At 36.2% G+C, this 20436-nt stretch overlaps 1 protein-coding gene and 1 long non-coding RNA gene across 2 annotated transcripts in view; one reads left to right on the top strand and one right to left on the bottom strand.

The window, feature by feature from the left end:
• Positions 1-20436, top strand: part of Otud4 (OTU deubiquitinase 4) — a 42308-nt gene that overhangs the window by 16148 nt on the left and 5724 nt on the right. The window contains exons 6-19 of the mRNA XM_015484445.2: positions 1977-2109; positions 5624-5681; positions 5924-6041; positions 6130-6194; positions 9304-9398; positions 10513-10616; positions 10718-10904; positions 12968-13130; positions 14961-15084; positions 15440-15495; positions 15969-16049; positions 17215-17353; positions 17931-18191; positions 19829-19869. Of these exons, the coding sequence (XP_015339931.1) occupies positions 1977-2109; positions 5624-5681; positions 5924-6041; positions 6130-6194; positions 9304-9398; positions 10513-10616; positions 10718-10904; positions 12968-13130; positions 14961-15084; positions 15440-15495; positions 15969-16049; positions 17215-17353; positions 17931-18191; positions 19829-19869 (1625 nt within the window). The remainder of the gene's footprint in view (positions 1-1976; positions 2110-5623; positions 5682-5923; positions 6042-6129; positions 6195-9303; positions 9399-10512; positions 10617-10717; positions 10905-12967; positions 13131-14960; positions 15085-15439; positions 15496-15968; positions 16050-17214; positions 17354-17930; positions 18192-19828; positions 19870-20436) is intronic.
• LOC125619754 lies at positions 8183-16247 on the bottom strand. Its single transcript, XR_007351338.1, has 3 exons — positions 16128-16247; positions 10587-10592; positions 8183-8194 (listed from the first exon to the last, which is right to left on the bottom strand). It is a non-coding gene; the product is annotated as an uncharacterized LOC125619754 (long non-coding RNA).

Genomic DNA, 20436 nt, shown 5'->3' with positions numbered 1-20436 from the left:
GGGATTACAGGTCTGAGCCACTGTGCCTGGCCCCAGCTCTTCTTACTTTGAGACAGGGTTTTAATAAGTTGCTGAAGCTGGCTTCAAACTTGAGATCCTCTGGCTTCAGCCCAGGCCATAGTTGCTGGGATTACAGGTTGCTGGGATTATTAGTGTGCATCACTGTGCCTGGCTTTTCTCCTTGTTCTTAAGTTAATATTGACCAGTAAAGACACATATAATGATTTTTTTTTTTTTTTTGAATTTAAGTTGCATTTTGAGATAGAAATGTCTAACTGCAATCCTGGGGTATTTCTTTCCCTCCCTTGTCTAGTCAAAGTCTGGACATTTCAGTTTTGGGGAAAAGAGCTCTTATAGCCTGCTATTGCTGTGTGGGTGGTACAAGGCTCCTGTTATCGAATCTAGAAGGTCTGAGTGAAGTTGGTTTTTCAGATTGATTTAGGTGGTGAGCACCTATTGTACCTGAATTTTTTTAATTTGTAATGCCTGAATTCTTATGTACTTGATTTGATAAAACTCACATAAGTAAAACCCAAATGACAGTCTTAAAATGCATGTGTTTTTGAATTTCTGGTAAAATATTTTTCTGTTTTCAGAACTAGAGTTTTTTAATCAAAGTTGTCTAAATACACTTCTTCCCTTCAGTGGTTACATAGAATAGTTCTTTTTTTTTGGGGGGGGAGGGTGGTTGTGGCTGTGTGCAAGGGGTTAGGGTTTGCTATAGTTGAGCCAGGCGTACTCTGCCATTAAAAGCTACATCCCCAGTGGTTTTTTTTTTTTTTTTAAAGTTTTCATTTTGAGATAGGGTCTCACTAAGTTGCCCAGGCTGGCTTCAAATTTGGCAACCTTCTGCCTCAGCCTCCAGAGTATTTGGGATTACAGGCATGCACCTCTGTTTCCAACTGAGAATACATTTTCTTTTTCTTTTTAATATTTATTTATTTATTTTAGTTCTCGGCGGACACAACATCTTTGTTTGTATGTGGTGCTGAGGATCGAACCCGGGCCGCACGCATGCCAGGCGAGCGCGCTACTGCTTGAGCCACATCCCCAGCCAGAGAATACATTTTCTTAATGACCCTCCCTGCCTCTTTCTTTCTGCTAGGGATCAAACCCAGAAACTTGCACATGCTAAATAAAGCATTCACTCTACCACTGAGCTATATCCCTAGCCCCTGCAACAGTTTCTTTTTAGTTCTTTATATAAAATTAAAATCTGGAGCTAAGTTATATAATCAAACATCTTGTTTCATAGACAGCTGAGAAATGCCTTGTCTCAGGTTGTAGTCAGAGGTAAAGCTAAGACCAGCATCCAGGTCCTCTAACTAGTAATTTAGTATACTCTCTGCTATTCCATATTCCTCTTTCTAGCAATCTTTTTTTTTTTTTTTTGTATTTAGAGACAGGGTCTAACTAAGTTGCTTAGGGCCTTGCTAAATTGCTGAGGCTGGCTTTGAACTCTCAGTCCTCCTGTCTCATCTTCCCAAGCTGCTTGGATTATATGCGCGTGCCATTGCACCTTGCTCTCTTCTAGCAATCTTAATGCCTCTTATGGCTAAGCATGTGCATGACATCCGTAAGTTTCAGTCTCTTCAGTCTCAGTACTGCATGTGCTGAGATTACATTTGAGGATATGTAGTGCTTAGCAGTGTGTGGAGTGTAGTAATTGTTCAGTGTGTATGATTAGTTCTTTATCAAACTTGTTTCACAGTTGTCATAATGTCTGTATGATGTTAGTTTTAAAAATAGTAGTGTTTGCATAATTTCAAACTGCATATCTGCACAGAAAAATTTTAGTTGCTTTCTAGGCGATTCTTATATTATTTTTTTGATTAAATTGAAATTATGTTACTGACTAAAATGTTGCAGATACTATTTCAGATTTTAGAAGCCTGAGCAATATAGTCACATTTTTTCCAGTTCTTGTTTTAAAAATATGCCTGTACTCAGTATTACAAATCTCTCATTAATTGCAGCTCTCCTTTATGAATTGCTGTATGAGAAGGTATTTAAGACTGATGTTAGTAAAATCATGATGGGACTAGACACCTCTGAAGTAACTGATGAAAACAACAGCGAAATATCCGATTCAGAGGATGACAGTTGCAAGTAAGAATGAATTTAAATCCTAAAATAGCTTTCTTACGCCATACAAAGAAACATTTCAATTATGTTTTCTCACATTTTAAGGTGTTAACACACATAAAATATAGCAATTTGCCATATAGCAAACTGCCATAGATCTCTGACACTAATTTTATTGATTGGTTGATTGATTGATTGATACTGGGGATTGAACTCAGGGGCTCTTGACCACTGAGCCACATCCCCAGCCCTATTTTGTATCTTATTTAGAGACAGGGTCTCACTGAGTTGCTTAGCACCTTGCTTTTGCTGAGGCTGGGTTTGAACTTGTGATCCTCCTGCCTCAGCTTCCGAAGCCGCTGGGATTATAGGTGGACGCCACTGCGCCTGGTGTATAACACTAATTTTACCTTACATTATGACATTGTTCTTTTGAAAATCAGCATTTTGGTTAATGACTCTGTCTTCACAATCTAGATGTGTATCTGTAGAACAGATGTGTATGCAGTGTAAAATTTTAACCTGTCATTTTCATGTTCATTGATGGATGGCCATTTTGTCTTTGAGCATTTTCTCTTAGATAGTGCTTCTTTAAGCAATGAAAGTCCTCAGTTGGGGTTATCAGTGTGTAAAGAGCTTTGGATAATCCCTCTGTGTAGGTTGTGAGTCACTGGGGGTTCTTTTTCTTTTCTACACAAGTTATACAGGATTAAGATCTTGGGCTCTGAACATCTAAATGTGGTCCTGATTTCCTGCTAAGTGACTAGACTTGGGGCAACTTAAGTTCTCTAAAGAAACCTTTTTTTCTGTAGCTATAAAGTGAGGATATTGCAGTAATCCTTAAAGGGGAGAATTTGTGAGAATTAAATGATATGTAAATGAGTTATATAAGGTGCATAAATCTAGTTCCTAGATAATATATCTAGTATATTTTAGTTTTTGTCAACAAATATTAAGAAGTTTTATTTTATAAGAACCAATCCTGTTACATTCCCATTAAAGCTAAAAGTATATTCCTATTATGAGAGTAAGACAATATCCTACTTGGTGCATTATTCACTTAGAAGCTGGAGATAGAAATGGCACTTGAGCCTTAGGATATCTTAATTCTTTTTTTTGTTTGTTCTTTTCAGATATACATGACAGTAGAGTGTATTTTGACATTGTACATACATGGAGTATAACTTATTGCAATTAGGATGCCATTCTTGTGGTTGTACATGATATGGATTTCACTGTTGATGTATTCATATATGAACATAGGAAAGCTATGTTTGATTCATTCTACTGTCTTTCCTATTCCCATCCTCCCAGATATCTAATTCTTTTTTGGGGTGTACCTATGGGGGAGTGGGTATCAGGGATTGAACTCGGGGCACTTGACCACTTAGTCACGGCATGTCTCACTGTTGATGAGGCTGGCTTTAAACTCATGATCCTCCTGTCTCAGCATCCTGAGCTGCTGGGATTACAGGTGTTCATCACTGTGCCTGGCTCCAGATATCTAATTCTTTATGACAAAAATATTTTAAAAATATATAAGAGAGAGAGAGAGAGAGTGTGTGTGTGTGTGTATATGAATTTGAATTCCATTTATTGAATTAAAATTTTCTGATCCCTTTTGAAAATTTTATGACCATTTCATTATAGCTTCAGTCAGTGTTTAATCCTTGAATATGCTAAGTAGGCACACAGAGAAATTCTGCTTCATAGTTATTTCCAGGCACCTAATTAAGATGTGTCATTGAGCATAGGAGAAATTGGAAGAGAGAGTGACTGGCTTGTTTTAACTTATCTGTGGTTGGGGTGAGAGGTACTTCTAGTACATTTTTTGTGGTTCTCTTGTGTAAGAAGCAACTCTGGGATGGTAGTTGTTGGGTGAAGTTTGGAGTGAAGGCTGGAGAGGTTTACTCTAGGGGTTGTGGAGTAGGTATGTGAGATTTGCACTTTATCGTGCTCAGTGTTTCTTCTTAATATGGTATTATTGTAGCTCTTGAAATGATGATTATCAGGGCTGGGATTGTAGCTCAGTGGTAGGGTGGTTGCCTAGCATGTGTGAGACACTGGGTTTGATCCTCAGTACCACATAAAAGTAAATAAAGTAAAGGTATTGTGTTCATCTTCAACTAAGGGATGACAGGCTTCAGTTAGGGAAGAATTCTGTATTACAATGGCAGGATAGAGAGTCATGGAGAGGACCAAGGAGGACTGTATTCTTGTTCCTGGATTTGTTTCACATTCATATAGGTGGGTTCTGAAGTACTGGAAATTAGGCCTGACTTTCTGGTCTAGCCTGTAGAAATTGCTGCGTGTAAGGGTGAGGTATTGGAAAGTGTCCTGAAAACTAGAGATTGAAATATTCTGTTTAGCTTCACCAGCCATGGGTCTACACCTCAGGGTCTTTGCAAATTTTGTTCTGTCTGCCTAGAATACTAAGTAGGCTTATGGTTTGTTGTCCATATTCAAAAAGACATTCAGGGCTGGGGATATAGCTCAGTTGGTAGAGTGCTTGCCTCACATGTACAAGGCCTTGAGTTTAATCCCCAGCACCACAGAAAAAGAAAAAAAAAAGACATTTCATCGAGACCATTTCTCATTTCATTTTTTATTATTTGAGCCTATAAACACTGTCTTCTCCCTTAGTAGTACTTACCAACATTTAATACACTCTTCCTACATTGTACATTTCATGTAGATGTAGTTCACTGCAGGACCTCAGCACCTTAATGTGTAGTGCCTGGCAGTTAATAGGGGCTCAAATACTTGAGTGAATGAATAAATGTTTAGCTATGCATGTTACAGTGAATTCAAATGATGGTTCTTAGGTTGTATTGAAGACTCACAGAGAGTACTTAAAACAGCCAGTTGAACTCAGGGGCACTCAATCACTGAGCCACATCCCCAGCCCTATTTTTGTATTTTATTTAGAGACAGAGTCTCACTGAGCTGCGTAGTGCCTCACTTTTGCTGAGGCTGGCTTTGAACTCGGGATCTTCCTGCCTCAGCCTCCTGAGCTGCTGGGCCCTGTTACGTTTTGAGACAGGGTCTTGCTAAGTTACTGAGGCTGGCCTCAAAGTTGAGATTCACCTGCCTCAGTTTTCCAGTTGGGTGGGCTACATGGTGTTTTTAATGAAATGGTTGGTTGTGAACCCTCCTTTAGTTAACTTTGGAGTAGTTTTTTTTTTTTTTAAAGTGGGCCTTCCCTGCATGTAGAAAGACATTGTTATGTTGAATCTCTCTAAATTTCGTATCTGTTCCCCTAGTTACTATGGAGTATTTCTGTTTTTTTTTTTGTTGTTGTTGTTGTTGATACTGGGTTGGTATTTTTGGTCTTGGACTTCTGTCATATAGATACACACACACAACATATACATACTTTTGTATTGTATACTTACACTAAAATTTGTATGAGCTTAATGGAGGATAGCTCCAGCTTTTTAGTGTATAGCCAACTTGAGATTTTTAGGTGAGGTAGAAGTTACTTGCATGCAAATAAATTTTTCTGCTCCTAATTATGGTTGTATTTCTTTCTTTGTAGGAGTAAAACTACCCCTGCTAATGATGTAAATGGATTTAAACCTTTGACAGGCGATGAGGTATTTTTTAAAAATGATTTTAACTAGTTCTTCAATATAAAAATATGAATTTATAGCCTTTTTTCTGATATATTTTCAGTAGAGTTAGGAACATCTTTCTAGTAAGAAATTTGTTGGCTGCTTCCTAATTGTTTGAAGTTTTAAAATTCTTTAATAGATTTTACTTTTGTAAGTAGATTTTCTACAAAAATGTTTTAAAAGTGTTTCTGTGTTGATTGGACTTCCTGACTTTGTTTGTTTAGCACCTGAAGGACAATGGGAGCTCTTCTAGTCTGCCTTTATCTAGAAAGGTTCTTAAGTCACTTAATCCAGCAGTATATAGAAATGTCGAGTATGAGATTTGGCTAAAGTCTAAACAAGGTGAGTTAAAAATCTGAATTTTTTTCTAAAATTGCTTTGTGGCACTTGAAAATAATTAAGTAAACTTGATACTGTTATTTTTTTACAGCTCAACAAAAACGTGATTATTCCATTGCTGCTGGTTTACAATATGAAGTTGGAGATAAATGCCAAGTAAGCGATTTGTATAAAAGAAGAAAATATTTTACTTGAATCTTGCTTTTTCTAATAGGAATGAAGAAAACATCTGAGGTTTGAATATCTTACTAATTTGGATTTTCAGAGTTTTTCATGTATACATTTTAATAGGTCACAAGTGGTTAGCTTTTTGATATTTGAATACTAAAATTTGTATCTTAAACAGTAGTATCCTCGTACATGATTTTTTTTAATATTTATTTTTTTAGGTGTAGATGGACACAACACAATGCCTTTACTTTATTTATTTATTTTAAATGCTTTTTAAAAATATTTATTTATTTATTTTTTAGTTTTCGGCAGACACGTTGTCTTTGTTTGTATGTGGTGCTGAGGATCGAACCCGGGCCACACGCATGCCAGGCGAGCGCGCTACTGCTTGAGCCACATCCCCAGCCCTGCCTTTATTTTTATGTGGTGCTGAGGATCGAACCTGGGTCCCGCCTGTGCTAGGGCAAGCGCTCTACCGCTGAGCCCAATCCCAGCCCCCTCCCATAATTTTTTAAAAGAATTTGGCCTTTGGGATTACTTGCTTCAAAGAAGTAATAATAAACTGGGTGTGGTTGTGCACACTTGGAGACATCAGTGACTCAGGACACTGAGGGAGGAGGATTGCAAGTTTCAAGGTTAGCCTCAACAATTTAGTAAAGACCCTATCTCCAAACAAAATGAAAAAACAATGTCTGCTGGAGATTTAACCCAGAGGTAGAGTCCTTGTCTAGCATGTGTAAGACCTGGGTTTAATCCCTTACCAAAGAAATAAGAAGTAACTAACATTTGAGATGTTCAGGAGGTATATTCATTTCATTTGGCAAATGGATTCAAACTTGATTTTTATGGGTCAGTTTATTTTATTTGTAAAAGTCTTCCTGGAAGATTTAATATATATATAATGTTTTCCTTTTAGACTAAGGAAGGAGGAGAATGAGCCCCGTTAGATTAATTATGAGCTATTTATTTTGAATAAGCTACTGAACTGCACTTGAGTAGCTGATGGTTAATGGGAAAAGTTGGATAGGATCTCTGTTTCTTACTGTGGGGTAATTTGGGCCACTCATCCTCCAGGGTACATTTAACAGTCTGGAGACATTTTTAATAGTTGAAACAGAGGGCGCTACTGACATCTAGTGGATGGAGGCCAAAGAGGTGGCGACGTCTTACAGTGCTCTGTTTTCCCTCTCCCCACCCCCAACCAAGAACCATCTAGTTCAAAGTCTCAGTAATGCTAAAGCTGGAGAGACCCTGTGCTTTTTTTTTTTTAATGAAAAAGCACGGTTATTTTGAAACACGCACACATACAATATGTGGAAGTTAATTTTTTTTTTAATCAGAAATGATCTCCATCAAAAGTATAGTCCTTGGGCCTGTTTTTTTGTGATATTGGGATTGAACCCTGGGAGCCACTCAACCATTGATATCCTCAACCCCCTTTTAAATTTTATTTTGAGACAGGGTCTTATTAAATTGCCAAGGGTGGAAATTTGTGATTTCTTGTTTGTGATCCTCTTGTTTCAGCCTCTTGGGTAGCTAGGATTACAAGTATGAGTCACTACTCCTGGTTAAAAAGTTTTGCCTTTTTAAACTACTTAGAACCGCCATTGATGGATGTTTCTTCTTCTTCTTCTTCCTCCTCCTCTTCTTCCTCTTCTTCTTCTAGATGGACACAATATCTTTATTTATTTTTATGTGGTGCTGAGGATCAAACCCAGTGCCTTGTGCGTGTGAGGCAAGTGCAGTACCACTGAGCTACAACCCCAGCCCTAGATGTTTCTTCTTGACTTGTGGAAGAAATACTCATTTACCTTATAATAAGTTGGTTTACATGAAAAATATCTGATCAGGTTATATCTGGGGCATCAGTGGTGGAGTTTCACCTTTAGAACTTTTAATAGTATTCTGTTCTGGGGTACTTGTAAGCTGAAAAAGAGAATATAATTTCTTTAGAGGTTTCCATATGGAATTGGCAGAAGTGTGCTCTAATTGTACAGCAAAGTTGTGGAAGCTCTTAACTACACTGCCTTGGAAAACTTAGAAGAGATTAAAAAAGAAGAGTAAACTTAGAGCTTGGAGGCCTCCTTCCCTGCCCACTTGGCAGAAAAGAGATAATTGTTTATCTTAAAGCTATCTTGCTAAAATTGTGACACTTGTTATTGTAAATCAAGCATCTTTCCTTTGAGGTTAAAAGTACTTTTTGGCCAAGTAGACACTATTGATAAAATAATTGGTGAAGTAGATACCTGTTTAGTTTTTTTCATTTTGGAGTGTTTTATTTTTGTTTCTCCTATTTGTTTAATTTGGATAAAACAACTGAAATCTTTAAAAAAATGATATGACTCGAAGTGTGTAATCAGATGTGGTTTAAATTGTTTATGAAAATAAGTGACAAATTTTATTGCAAAACTTTTGAAGAAAGTAAAGAGGCCTTGTTATTTATAAGGAATGAAATATCAACTGTTTGATATTTCAAACAATTGGGATTGTTGATGTAATAAAGGCAGGAGGTTGCTTAAAGCAGTACTATGTGTATGTATAGAGGACAGGTGTATAGTTTAGTGTGTGTTTAACTACAGTAGCAAACTTTAAGGCTTATTTTGTCAATATAGTTGGGTGTTACCAAGTGTATGTTTGAGAATAGTTGATACATTTCTTTTTAGGGAGAAAGAAAGGTCAGAGTTTACACATTTTTAATGTCAGAAAAAAAAGGAAGATTCTACTAACTATAATAATAGTTGTTCTGGAAGCCTGGGCATACGGTGTAACAGCCATGAGTTCAGAGGCAGATTATCTCTTATCTCTTATTTAGAGCTTTAATAGATTGTACTCTAGCTTCTCCTTCAACTATGTAGAAAAACAATCTAGAAAAATTTTGGGAGGATAGATAGCAAAGCTTTTCTTTTAGATAGAAGTATAGTAGAGGTCTGGGAGCTTAGGGAGATATATTCTGTTGTTTTCCTTTTGAACTTACATTGTTTTTCCCATAAAAAATAAATGTTTCTCTTTAATCAAATTGAATAAAAGTGGTGAAACTGGTCACTAGTGCAAAGGAAGCAGGTAACTGATTTTTATTTCTGCCATTGTTCAACAGGTTAGGTTGGATCACAATGGAAAGTTTTATAATGCAGACATTCAAGGGATACACTCTGAAAATGGACCAGTTTTGGTTGAAGAACTGGGAAAAAAGTATGTACTATCCTTCAGCCAAGGCAGTCATTGCTTCTTCCATTTAGCCTGATGTAATTATGAACATTTCTAAATATCCCTGTGTCTTTGCAAATTCAATGAAAGGTATTGCCCATGTATAAAAAGTGTATTCAGGGAAGCTAGGGATATAGCTCAGTAGAGTGCTTGCCTTGCATGCATAAGACCCTGGGTTCAATCCCCAGCACAAGTTTCAATCAGATCTTTAGAAGTAATAGTTTGAGTTCTAATTGACTATTTTCCATGTTGGCAAATTTTAAATAAAGAATACTTGTTTTATTGAGTATAGTTTAAAATGTATCATTTTACAGAAAGGCTATTTTAGAAATTGGCCGAATTATAAAATGGGAGCTTTGGAGAGTGGGGAGCACATTCATTTCTATTTTCATTTAGTACTGCATTGCATCTGTTAGTAGGAAATGTCTGTCGGGTTGAGTAGTGAAGTACCATTGACTTGTTGTTTATACAGTGTTATTTTGGAACACTTTTTGTTCTGGTTGTTGCTGCCCTTATTAGATAGAGAAAAAGGAAGTAGAGTCACACCTTAAATTTTTACCATGGGAAAATTTAAACATACATAAATGTAGAAGGATAATCCTCTTTAAAGGAAGCAAGATAATATTGTAGGAACAGAGCACCAAAGCCCGGTTTCAGCAACTCACAGCATTTGTCAACCTTTTCTAATTTACTTTTCCCTAATATTTTATTTTTTAAATGGGAATGAAATTGGAATATTTTAAAGGAAATCCTGGACATCACACAATTTCTCTAATAGATGTTTACAGTACCACTAGGCAATAGAATGGCATAAATAATCATTCCTTGAATTTAGTCTTTTGCTTAAATTATATTTAAGGCCTTTTAATGTATAATTTTTTAAAGTTAGGAAATATGTTTTTTACATACATTATTTTATTTGATTAGAATTAAGTAAGGATTGCTAAATGCTATTTATAGTTGAATTCTGATTTATTTTTAATGTAAGAAAACTAGAAATTTTACTTACGTTTAAAATAAGATGTTTATGTGGAATATTTGTTTTGAGTAGAGCTGGGATTGTTTTAAGTTATTAAAAGTCTTTTTGTTTCTTATGAAGACCTACACAGAAGAACCTCAAAGCACCTCCCCCAGAAAGCTGGAACACAGTGTCAGGAAAGAAGATGAAAAAACCTTCCACTTCCGGACAAAATTTCCATTCTGGTAGGAACACATCAGGTTATCTTTTTGGGGGATTAGGGATGGCCGTATTTGGGGTTGTTTAGGTAGGAAAATTATAAGGTGTTTTTGGATTCTTGCCACAGACATGGATTACAGAGGGCCAAAGAATCCAAGCAAGCCAATAAAAGCCCCATCAGCACTACCTCCTCGCCTGCAGCAACCTTCAGGAGTAAGACAACATGCGTTCTCTAGTCATTCTTCAGGGTCCCAGTCTCAGAAATCCTCCAGTGAGCACAAAAATCTTAGCAGGACACCCTCACAGATCATAAGGTAACCTTCCTGAATGTAAGAGAAATGGCAGTCAGGTGAGAGGTGTTTATTGTATTGGCCACATTGCCTGCTTTTAAACAGTTACAACTCTTTGTTCATATACTTGTTTGTAATATAGTATTAAAAGTATTGGCAAAATACCATGCAAGGATTTTAGTTCCTTATAATCCTCTAATCCTCTTTAAACGAAGCAAGGTAATATTATAGGATCAAAGGTCTTGATTTTTGAATAATTGTTTCAAATTACTTGGGAGGTCTTACTTTAGCCAGATCTTATTCTGGTATTTAATAGTTTTCTGGTGGCTTTTGTGATAAATACTGGATTCCAGATCACATTCTTAAATCCTTGGAGGAGGGTGAGGATGCTGCCTTTTGTACAGGAACATAAGTCATCCTCAGCTGTTTGTTTACTTTGTTCTGATAAGTTTTGTGGTCATGTTTCCAATACCAAACAGGGCTGCAAGTTTTAGATTTAAGCAATTATGAATATTGGCATTCTAACTGAATATTCAGAGAAAGATGAACTTAAGGGTCATACTTTTCCTGTGGCATATGGTGTTGAGTGTTTCCCTAATCTACTGTTCTGATGAGTAGTTTCACATATTAAAGCTTTCCCTTTTGTGGAGATTTCTTTGAGGGGGTCATGGTAGAGACATTTTCCTCAGGCACTTATGGCCATGTCTCCCAGGAACTCTGGAGCCTTCCTAAGTTACTGTGACCAGTGACTTCCCTATCCTTGCCAAGTTCTGGTCTTTAATTGATTTATTTTTGACATTTGGGCATTCCCTTTTCTTGAGCATGCACTTAATCTTTTGTCATTAAAGATAAATATTATGTAGCATCTTAAGACAGAATTGTAGGTTCTTAGACTGATTACTATTAGTTTCCTAGTGCTGTAACAAACTAGTCATCTTCAAAGCATGGAAATTCTCTCAATTCTGGGACTAGAAGTCTGAAATCAGGTTGTTGCCCAAGTTAGGAAAAGAGGTTCCATGCCTCTTCTGTTTTCTGGTGTTGCCCAGAGTCCTTGGGATCCCTTAGCTTATAGATACATCATTTCATTCTCTGCTTCTGTCATCACATGGTGTTTCCCTGTCTTTGTCTGTTCTTAGGGGACACTAGACACATTGGGTTTAGGTCCTACTCCAGTCCTGTTAACCTCAATTCAAGTTCAATTACATCTGAGAAACCACCATTTTCCAAGAATGGTTACATGTATAAATACTAGGGGTTAGGTAGCTGAACATATTTTTTTTAGGAGATAAATTCAACGCATAAGATACTTGAAATCAATTTAAGGGCTAGGATTGTAGCTCAGTGGTAGAGTAGTGCTTGCCTTGCATGTGTGAGGCACAAGGTTCAATCCTCAGAAACACATAAATAAATAAAATAAAGGTATTGTGTTCATCTATAACTAAAAAAAATTTTTAAAAAATCCATTTAAAAAAATTAAAAGTATTTAGGATAGGAAGTTAATTCATATTATTCATAATTCAAAGCATCCTAAATGTTTTTCTATATATAGTCTCTTTTCTATCTGTATTTTCCCAATTATCTAGTTTTCTTCTTTAGAGAGGGTATTTATGGCATCTTAATTTTTCATCTCTTCCTCAATGATAATGTTTCTTCTTTTGGAAAAAGCAAAAACATAAGAAGGACTGCATGTATGCTTTCATTTAGTATTGATATACAGGAAATGTCATTGCTTAACTCTTTTTTCTTTTGAGAGCAAATTCCTGTCGAAATGTTGGAATATGGCATAAAGAATATATACAATACTTATATTTCTGCGCTGATAAAAAGAGATTTAATTATTTCTATATTACTTGGAAGTGAATTATATATCTTTTATCTCCTTTATTGTAAGTGCATTATCTTAGTGAGATATTCTGATACTATAGCAGTTCCAGTTGTGAAACATACTAATCAGGCTGCCAAAAGTTCTGAAGTGTTAGTGTGGCTAAATTAGTCAAACATTTATATTGGAAAGTAGATAATTTTATTTTAGGTACTCAATACATTTTGTCTTTTTTTCTTTCTGACAAGAATGTTTTATTTGACAGAAAACCTGATCGTGAGAGAGTTGAAGATTTTGATCATACAAGTCGAGAATCTCACTATTTTGGCCTCTCCCCAGAAGAGCGCAGAGAGAAGCAAGCTATAGAGGAGTCTCGTTTACTCTATGAGATTCAGAACAGAGATGAACAGGCTTTCCCAGCTCTTTCTGTATGTATAAAGGGAATTTTTAAAGGTTAATGTTTGGAAGTCTTAGTATAGTTTCTATATTAAACCATAGATTTCTGATGGTGTGCTAACAATTTTTAAACTGTAAGCTTAAAGATCATTTAATTCTCCTTTTCATTTTTTGCATGAAGATAGGTCTAGAAATGTTATTGAAAAGTTGGTGATGGTTGGCAAGTAAATTGGTTTGAAATGTTTAGTATGTATTTAATTTGGTAGCCAAAATAATGTGCAGTATAGAGAGGTTCATGATTAAGTGAGAACTACCTTTCAAGAGAGCTCACTATTCAGGTAGAATCCTGCAGTCCTGTGTTTCTGTCCTTGCTCCATGTGTCAGACACTAATTGCAGTGGATGTTTCTCTGATGAAAGAGTTCTCTATCTTCAGGTTTCCTTAACTCCTGTTGGGGAGTCATGTAGGTGAAGAAGGTTCATGAGCAGAACAGGGAAGGGTAACTGCTTCATTATTGATACTGGGAACCCTGTGGGCTTTTAAGTCTTGGTAAGTGGTACGCAGATGACCTATGATCCTAATTGGTAACAATGGATTAAACATACAAAATGGAGTGTTCTGAGAGGTTTCCCACTAGACCACCATAAAACATTAAAGCCCCATACACTTAGTTCTCTGTCTTCTGGTTATGGAATGTCATAGGGGTCTGAGGAAGAGTTCAGTTGAAAAAGCTTATGTGAAATAGTTATTCAGTTTGGCACAGGGTTAGGAATTATTGGAAGAGATGCCCAAAAGCATAGGGCATTGTGTGTGTGCGCTAAGTATATTTATCTTTCACGTCCTATATGTCAACTTTCTACAATTTTTATGTAGACAACTATAAATTATTTGAGCTTTTATCTATATTTCTTCTTTTTAGTTAGCAAATGTGAAAGGTATTGCTACTATAATGCAAGGACAGATTGTGAAATTTTTTTATTGTTAATTTTTTTTTTCCTAAAATACTGAGGATTGGACCCAGGGTTGCTTTACCACTGAGCCATATCCCCAGTCCTTTTATTTTTTATTTTGAATCAGGGTCTCACTAAGTTGTTGAGTATGGCTTCAAACTTGAAAGTTTTCCTATCTCAGCCTCCCAAATTGCTGGGATTACGGTGTTCATCACTGTGCCCAGCTAAAATGGGGTGTTTGTCCTCATTATCTTTAGACATCGTGGGATTGCTAGTGGCTCAGGTCTATTTTCTATAAAATTCCTTAGCCAAGACCAAGGTCCTCTATGCTGCTATATGAAATATATAATGTAATGGGAACCTAGAACCTTAAATAATAATTTAGTTTAAGAAACAACTTATTGCAGTCCTTTTGTTTCACAGTTAGAAGGTTGGATCTCATGCAGAGCTTATTGATTTGCTCTGGTAATAGTATAGTATATCAGTGATAAAAATCCTGATGGCACTGTATCTGCTAATTTGCATTTAGATTTTTTTTCCCTCCACAAAGATCATGCCTCTACAATGGTTTCTTCAGAAGGTTGGTACAGAGGATGCTATTGTTTATACAGAGAATGTAAGTTGCCAGGTGAAGGTCTGGTCAGGGTGGCTTCCTGAAATGGATTTATGATGAAGTCTAACTACTAATTATGCTGAAGGTCTGCTTTGCCTATTACTTTGATTTAGTCATTTAGCTATTAATATAATTAAAAGTGGACCCTAGATTCTATCATTTTTATTTTCAATAATATAAAAATCTAGGGCTATGAATTTTGAGATTTTGTGTATGAAGAATAGTATTAATTACAGAATTTCTGTTGATAGTTTTGTGAGTAAATTTTAACACAAATGTTGGGTTTTGTTCATTTTAAAGAGCTCATCAATGAGTCAGTCAGCTTCTCAGAGTAGCAACCCATGTGTTCAGAGAAAATCATCGCATGTAAGTGATAGGAAAGGAAGCAGGCGGAGAATGGATATAGAAGAACGAAAAGACAAAGGTACGTTATTTCCTCATTTGAAAGCAGATGGGAAAGATTTTCTTAATTTTCTGAGGAATCCACTGGTGGGGTCTTGGAATGTATCCCCTGTAAATAACGGAGGGACTACTATTTTGGGGTAAAAACTGTACTTTTTAAATTGTTAAGCTGCTTAAGTAATCTCTCCATATTTAATGTTAGATATGGCGAGAAACGTTGACTCAGCCTAAGGCATGTTAAATGTTACTCTAAAAACTGCATTTTTCATTGACTAAACATGCTTTCAGTAGTACTGTTGACTTTCTTCATATTTTGTTCTGTATTCAAACCTGACTAGTGGTTGATGCTATGTTTTTTTTACCTTAATATGTTATAGAACCTATCCATGGACATATTCACTTGGATAAAAAGCCTGAGTCAAGCACATTGGAGGTAAAAGTTTAAAATTCTAATTGCATTTCTTTTTTTTTTTTTAACACTGTGATACTATAGTAAGAAAAAGTAGGAGAAGGTAGAAATGATTTCAACATTTTATAACTACTAGTATAGAAGAGAAGCAGAAAAGAGGCGAGTTTGTATTCTGGCTTATGCTCACAAGTCATAACTGTGTCTTCAAGGTACCTTGGGATGCCTTATGTGAATAGTTGCAGAGTAGCTTATATTCTCCATCACTCCAGGGAGATTGTTTAAAGCCATGCCCCAGCTAGAAACAACCCAGTAATATGGTAGAATAGAGATACACAGGCAAAGCTAACCTTCCTATTGAAGACCATTATAATTGGAAAAAAATTTCAAATCATGAGAGGGCTCAGATGCATGTGGAGTGAACTATAAAGGAAATTGCTGTTATTCCTGGAATGTGGGTCTTTGAAATACAAAATCACACTTTCTTTTTGCTCCCAAAGAATATCAGTGATGAAAAATGTACAAGAGTTTCATCACCATCAAAGTCAAAGAAATTAGAGTGCCCATCTCCTGCAGAACAAGTACGTAAGTTGTTGCATTTGACATTGAGTACTATATTCTCTGGGTTCTTTGTATACAATGATATAAAAATAGGAAACATCTCTATGGAAATGGGAGAATTTATTCTAGCATCACAATTTAAGTGCAATTACAATTTTTCTTCTTCCTTTTTTTTTTTTTTTTTGGTGGTGCTGAGGATTGAACCCAGGGTCTTGTGCATGTTGGCAAGCACTCTACCAACTGAGCTATATCCCCAGGTCCCAATTAAAATTTTTCTGTAATTTATTTTGATCTCGGCTAGTTTATAATGTTAATGGTGTTTAATAGATTTTTATTTTATAACCATTTCTTTGCCATTCTTCTGAATTTATTTTGGATAAGTTCATATTTGTTATCTTTAGTTTTTGATATCTTGTCCTACCTTTGTGGTAACTTGACCTGAACATTAGATTTTTGAAAGAAAACTGAATTTCTACTTTATTTAAAAACTTTTTTTGACTGGGTGTGGTGGCACGTGCCTGTAATCCCAGTGGCTTTGGAGGTTGAGGCAGGAGGTTGAGTTCAAAGCCAGCCTCAGCAACTTAGATCCTAAAGCAAGTAAGTGAGACCCTATCTCTAAATAAAATATAAAAAAGGGCTGGGGGTGTGGCTTAGTGGTTCAATATGTCTGGGTTGTTTTTGCTACCAAAAAAAAAAAAAAAGACCTTTTGAAGAGTCATCTGCATCAGTTATTTCACACATTTAAAAAAGCAATTCCACAAATTTATAAGTAAAATGATGAAGGAACAGAAGTTCTGGCAGTTATTTTGGTTCTCGGTCTAATACAAAAGTAGAAAAAAAGTTCAGTGCTAAATGCTCATTAATTATCATCCTTCCTATTAGTAAGACTAAGTCATAGTTACATGGTATGTCTGTGTGGGGTGCTTTTCTAAACTCATGAATTTCAAGTTGGTTGTACTGTTTCACACTTGGCTTGTGGCTTCTGGGACTTTTGGTAGGCAATACTTGGTTGGATTTCATTTGTTTGCATGTTGTTTTTGGCTACTCTCTGTTTTCTTTCATTTCTAAGACAAGAATAGGACCATTTATACTTCAGTAGAATAAAAGGCAGCCAATTCAAGATACATGTGATTAAAAATTAGTGTCTAAGCAAAATGACCCCTTTTCTTTTTCCACTCTCTGTAGAAGCCAGCAGAACATGTGTCTCTTTCGAATCCAGCTCCCCTTTTAGTTTCTCCAGAGGTACATCTAACTCCTGCGGTGCCTTCTTTACCAGCCACTGTGCCAGCCTGGCCAAGTGAGCCTACAACTTTTGGACCAACAGGTTAGAGAAGGATTTATCAAATGAACAACCAGCAAAAAAGCTTCCAAGTCAGACTTCTAATTCTTGAATGAGGGCTTGATTGCAGAAAAGGACTAAGTGTAGAGAGTCTCAAGGAGCTTTCTGTGATTCTCTGCTTTGCTCTGCTTCTAGTGTGGGAGGGCTGAGGTCTTTCTTTGCTGTTGCTTAAGGTGTACTCCTATTATCCTATACACATGGAATTTGAGCTGATTATCACCACTCTTTGCTTTGGTTGCTCAGCACTAACTGGCACTACAATTTGCTTCCCCTACGGGTCAGCTCTTTCCCAGTTGGACTCCTTGCAGACCTTGTGTCTTCTGAGAGCTACAGTTAGATATTGACTCAAAGCTTATTTCTTAGGCTTATTTCCTCTCTGTGTCCTGAAGAGTCCTGGGTTGATACTAGAATTAAAACTATGTTAGATTGCTTAACAACCTGCTGTTTTACTAGCTGTTTCGCTTGTAGCATTATTTACTTAATAGTGTAATATAAACTTGTATTTCTAGAGAATTATTTTTATCTTTTTGTAGATTTTAATTCTTGTCCCTCTCTTTTGTAGGTGTCCCTGCTCCGATTCCTGTTTTATCAGTGACACAGACTTTGACCACTGGACCTGATTCTGCTGTGTCTCAAGCTCATTTAACACCCTCTCCAGTTCCTGTGTCAATTCAGGCAGTTAACCAGCCCTTGATGCCTTTGCCTCAGACACTGAGCCTTTACCAAGACCCACTCTATCCTGGGTTTCCTTATAATGAAAAGGGAGATCGAGCCATTGCACCACCTTATTCACTGTGTCAGACTGGGGAGGACCTGCCTAAAGGTGAGCTCCTCCAAGTTCACATAGGTTGAGTAAGACATAAAAAGATGAAAATGCAGGCCAGAGACTCGTTTATTAGCCAGAAGGAGGACTTAACTGGGAAAGACGGCAGAAGTTTGGCTTTTTTTTTTTAAAGAAGTGATTTTTGTGTTTAGTAATGGTTCTCTTCAAAAATGTCACTTTTTCATAAACAACCTTGAAACCATTTTGAATTATGTAAGATTTAACATTTTGTCCCATCATTCCATATGTAGAACACATATAAAAGCTTAAATATAGTATATAATATCTAATAAAATTATATAATTCATAATTACATTACTATATTACATGATGTTTATTTTTTTTTTTTAAATATTTATTTTTTAGTTTTTGGCGGACACAACATCTTTGTTTGTATGTGGTGCTGAGGATCGAACCCGGGCCGCACGCATGCCAGGCGAGCGCGCTACCACTTGAGCCACATCCCCAGCCCACATGATGTTTATATTAGCTAATATTAACATTATATAATTTATCTCTAGATTAGCATTTCTAACCTGTTTTAATGTGCCTGTTTCAGTTTTGTTGAAGTGTACATAGAATTGAGAACTTTATTGAGGGCTTTTTGGGTTGATATTTTCATTAATTGGACATCTAAACATCAACGAATTTTCTCAACACTGGTCTGGCTTTTGGGAGATATTGATATTACTTTATCTGTTAAAAAGTTAAGAAGATTGAATATTTGTAGTAACTCGTACAGTACTATATGTAGCAGTTTTTTAAAAATAATTCTTTAAAATTTGTTTTTCCCCCTTATTTTTAGGGATCTTACATATCTGTAGCCTCTATTTTTAGTTTACAAGTTTTCATACCTGTAAAACTGGAAGAGTAATACAGTGACTGCTTGTATACTCTTCTTCTTCTTCTTTTTTTTTTTTTTAAAGACTTTAAACTTTATTTTACTTATTTGTTTGTATGTGGTTCTGAGGATTGAACCCAATGCCTTGCCCGTGCTAGGGGAGTGCTCTGCCACTGACCTGTAGCCCCAGCCCCTTTAACTTTTTGCCTAGATTGATGTGGATAGTTTGTTTTTAGTCAGTGAGCTTATATGGATAATGGGCTAATGGCAGTTGAATAGCAGGAGTGTACTGTCCTACTAATCATAGTATCATTAAGTTAGGTTTATGTGATCTTATCATTCTCCCCAGCATTTTTATTTCATAATTTTTTAAACCTCACTGGTAAGTTAAAAAATTAACCCTTGAGTTTCTTTCATCCAGATTCAGTTTTAATCAGATAGGAATATTAGTTTAAACCATTTTGGGATTTAGATGTTAATTAGAGGAAAAGCATACAGAATTAGAATTGCTTAGCAGCCTGACTTTTGTGGTTGTTTTCTTTGAGATAGGGCCTTGCTGAGTTGCTAAGGATGGCTTTGAATTTGTGATCCTCCTGCTTGGGCCTCTGGGATTACAGGTGTGTTCCACTGCACCAGTCCTGAATTTTGGCTCCGTTAGTTTTTATGTTTTACATCACAGGTCGGAGAATACAATTCTAGTAGATAAAATGCTCTTTAGGAACTGTGTATCGATCGAGATGATAAAGAAATGCTTTGTGAATGTATATTTTTAACAAGCGAATACTTTTGTTTTCAGATAAGAACATTCTTAGATTTTTCTTCAATCTTGGAGTGAAGGTAATTTACATTTATCATTTTAAAGTTGTTTTATTATTAAGTTAATTCTGTTTTAAATTATTACCATAGTGTTTACTCTTGTATTATCAGGCAGTAACCTCAGGTTTACCAAATATTTTCTTAAGAACCAGAGTTTTCAGCATTTTACAGGATGCTTTTGGTTGTGTAGAGGTTCCTGTGTTTGCTTGCTCTTAGTTAATGATGATTTAACTTAGGAATACATTCAGGAATTAACCATAATTCCAGGGACCTCATGGAAATGTCCTTACTGGGGAAAGTGGATGAAATTTCTGGGTTTGAAGTTCTCTTTCACAGCTTATAGCTGTGTATTCCTGGGTAAGCCACAGTGTCTCTGAGCATGGCTTTCTTCATCTATAGAATGGTTTTAATGTTTGCTACCTGCCTCAGTTATTGAAAGGACCAAAGGAAATAACAAATGAAAGTATTAGTATGTGAAGTGGGAGGCTTGTATGTTCACTAGCATAGCAGAGAGGTCCTTTGGAAATCAGTCACCTAAAAATACTTTTTCTTAACAAGAGGCTAGAGAACTCTCTGTCAGTGCTAGGC

Source organism: Marmota marmota, unplaced genomic scaffold, assembly GCF_001458135.2.
Source record: "Marmota marmota marmota unplaced genomic scaffold, marMar, whole genome shotgun sequence".
Classification (NCBI taxonomy): Eukaryota; Metazoa; Chordata; class Mammalia; order Rodentia; family Sciuridae; genus Marmota; species Marmota marmota.
The sequence above is the reverse complement of the archived record's forward strand: the minus strand, read 5'-3'. Positions and strand labels throughout refer to the sequence as shown.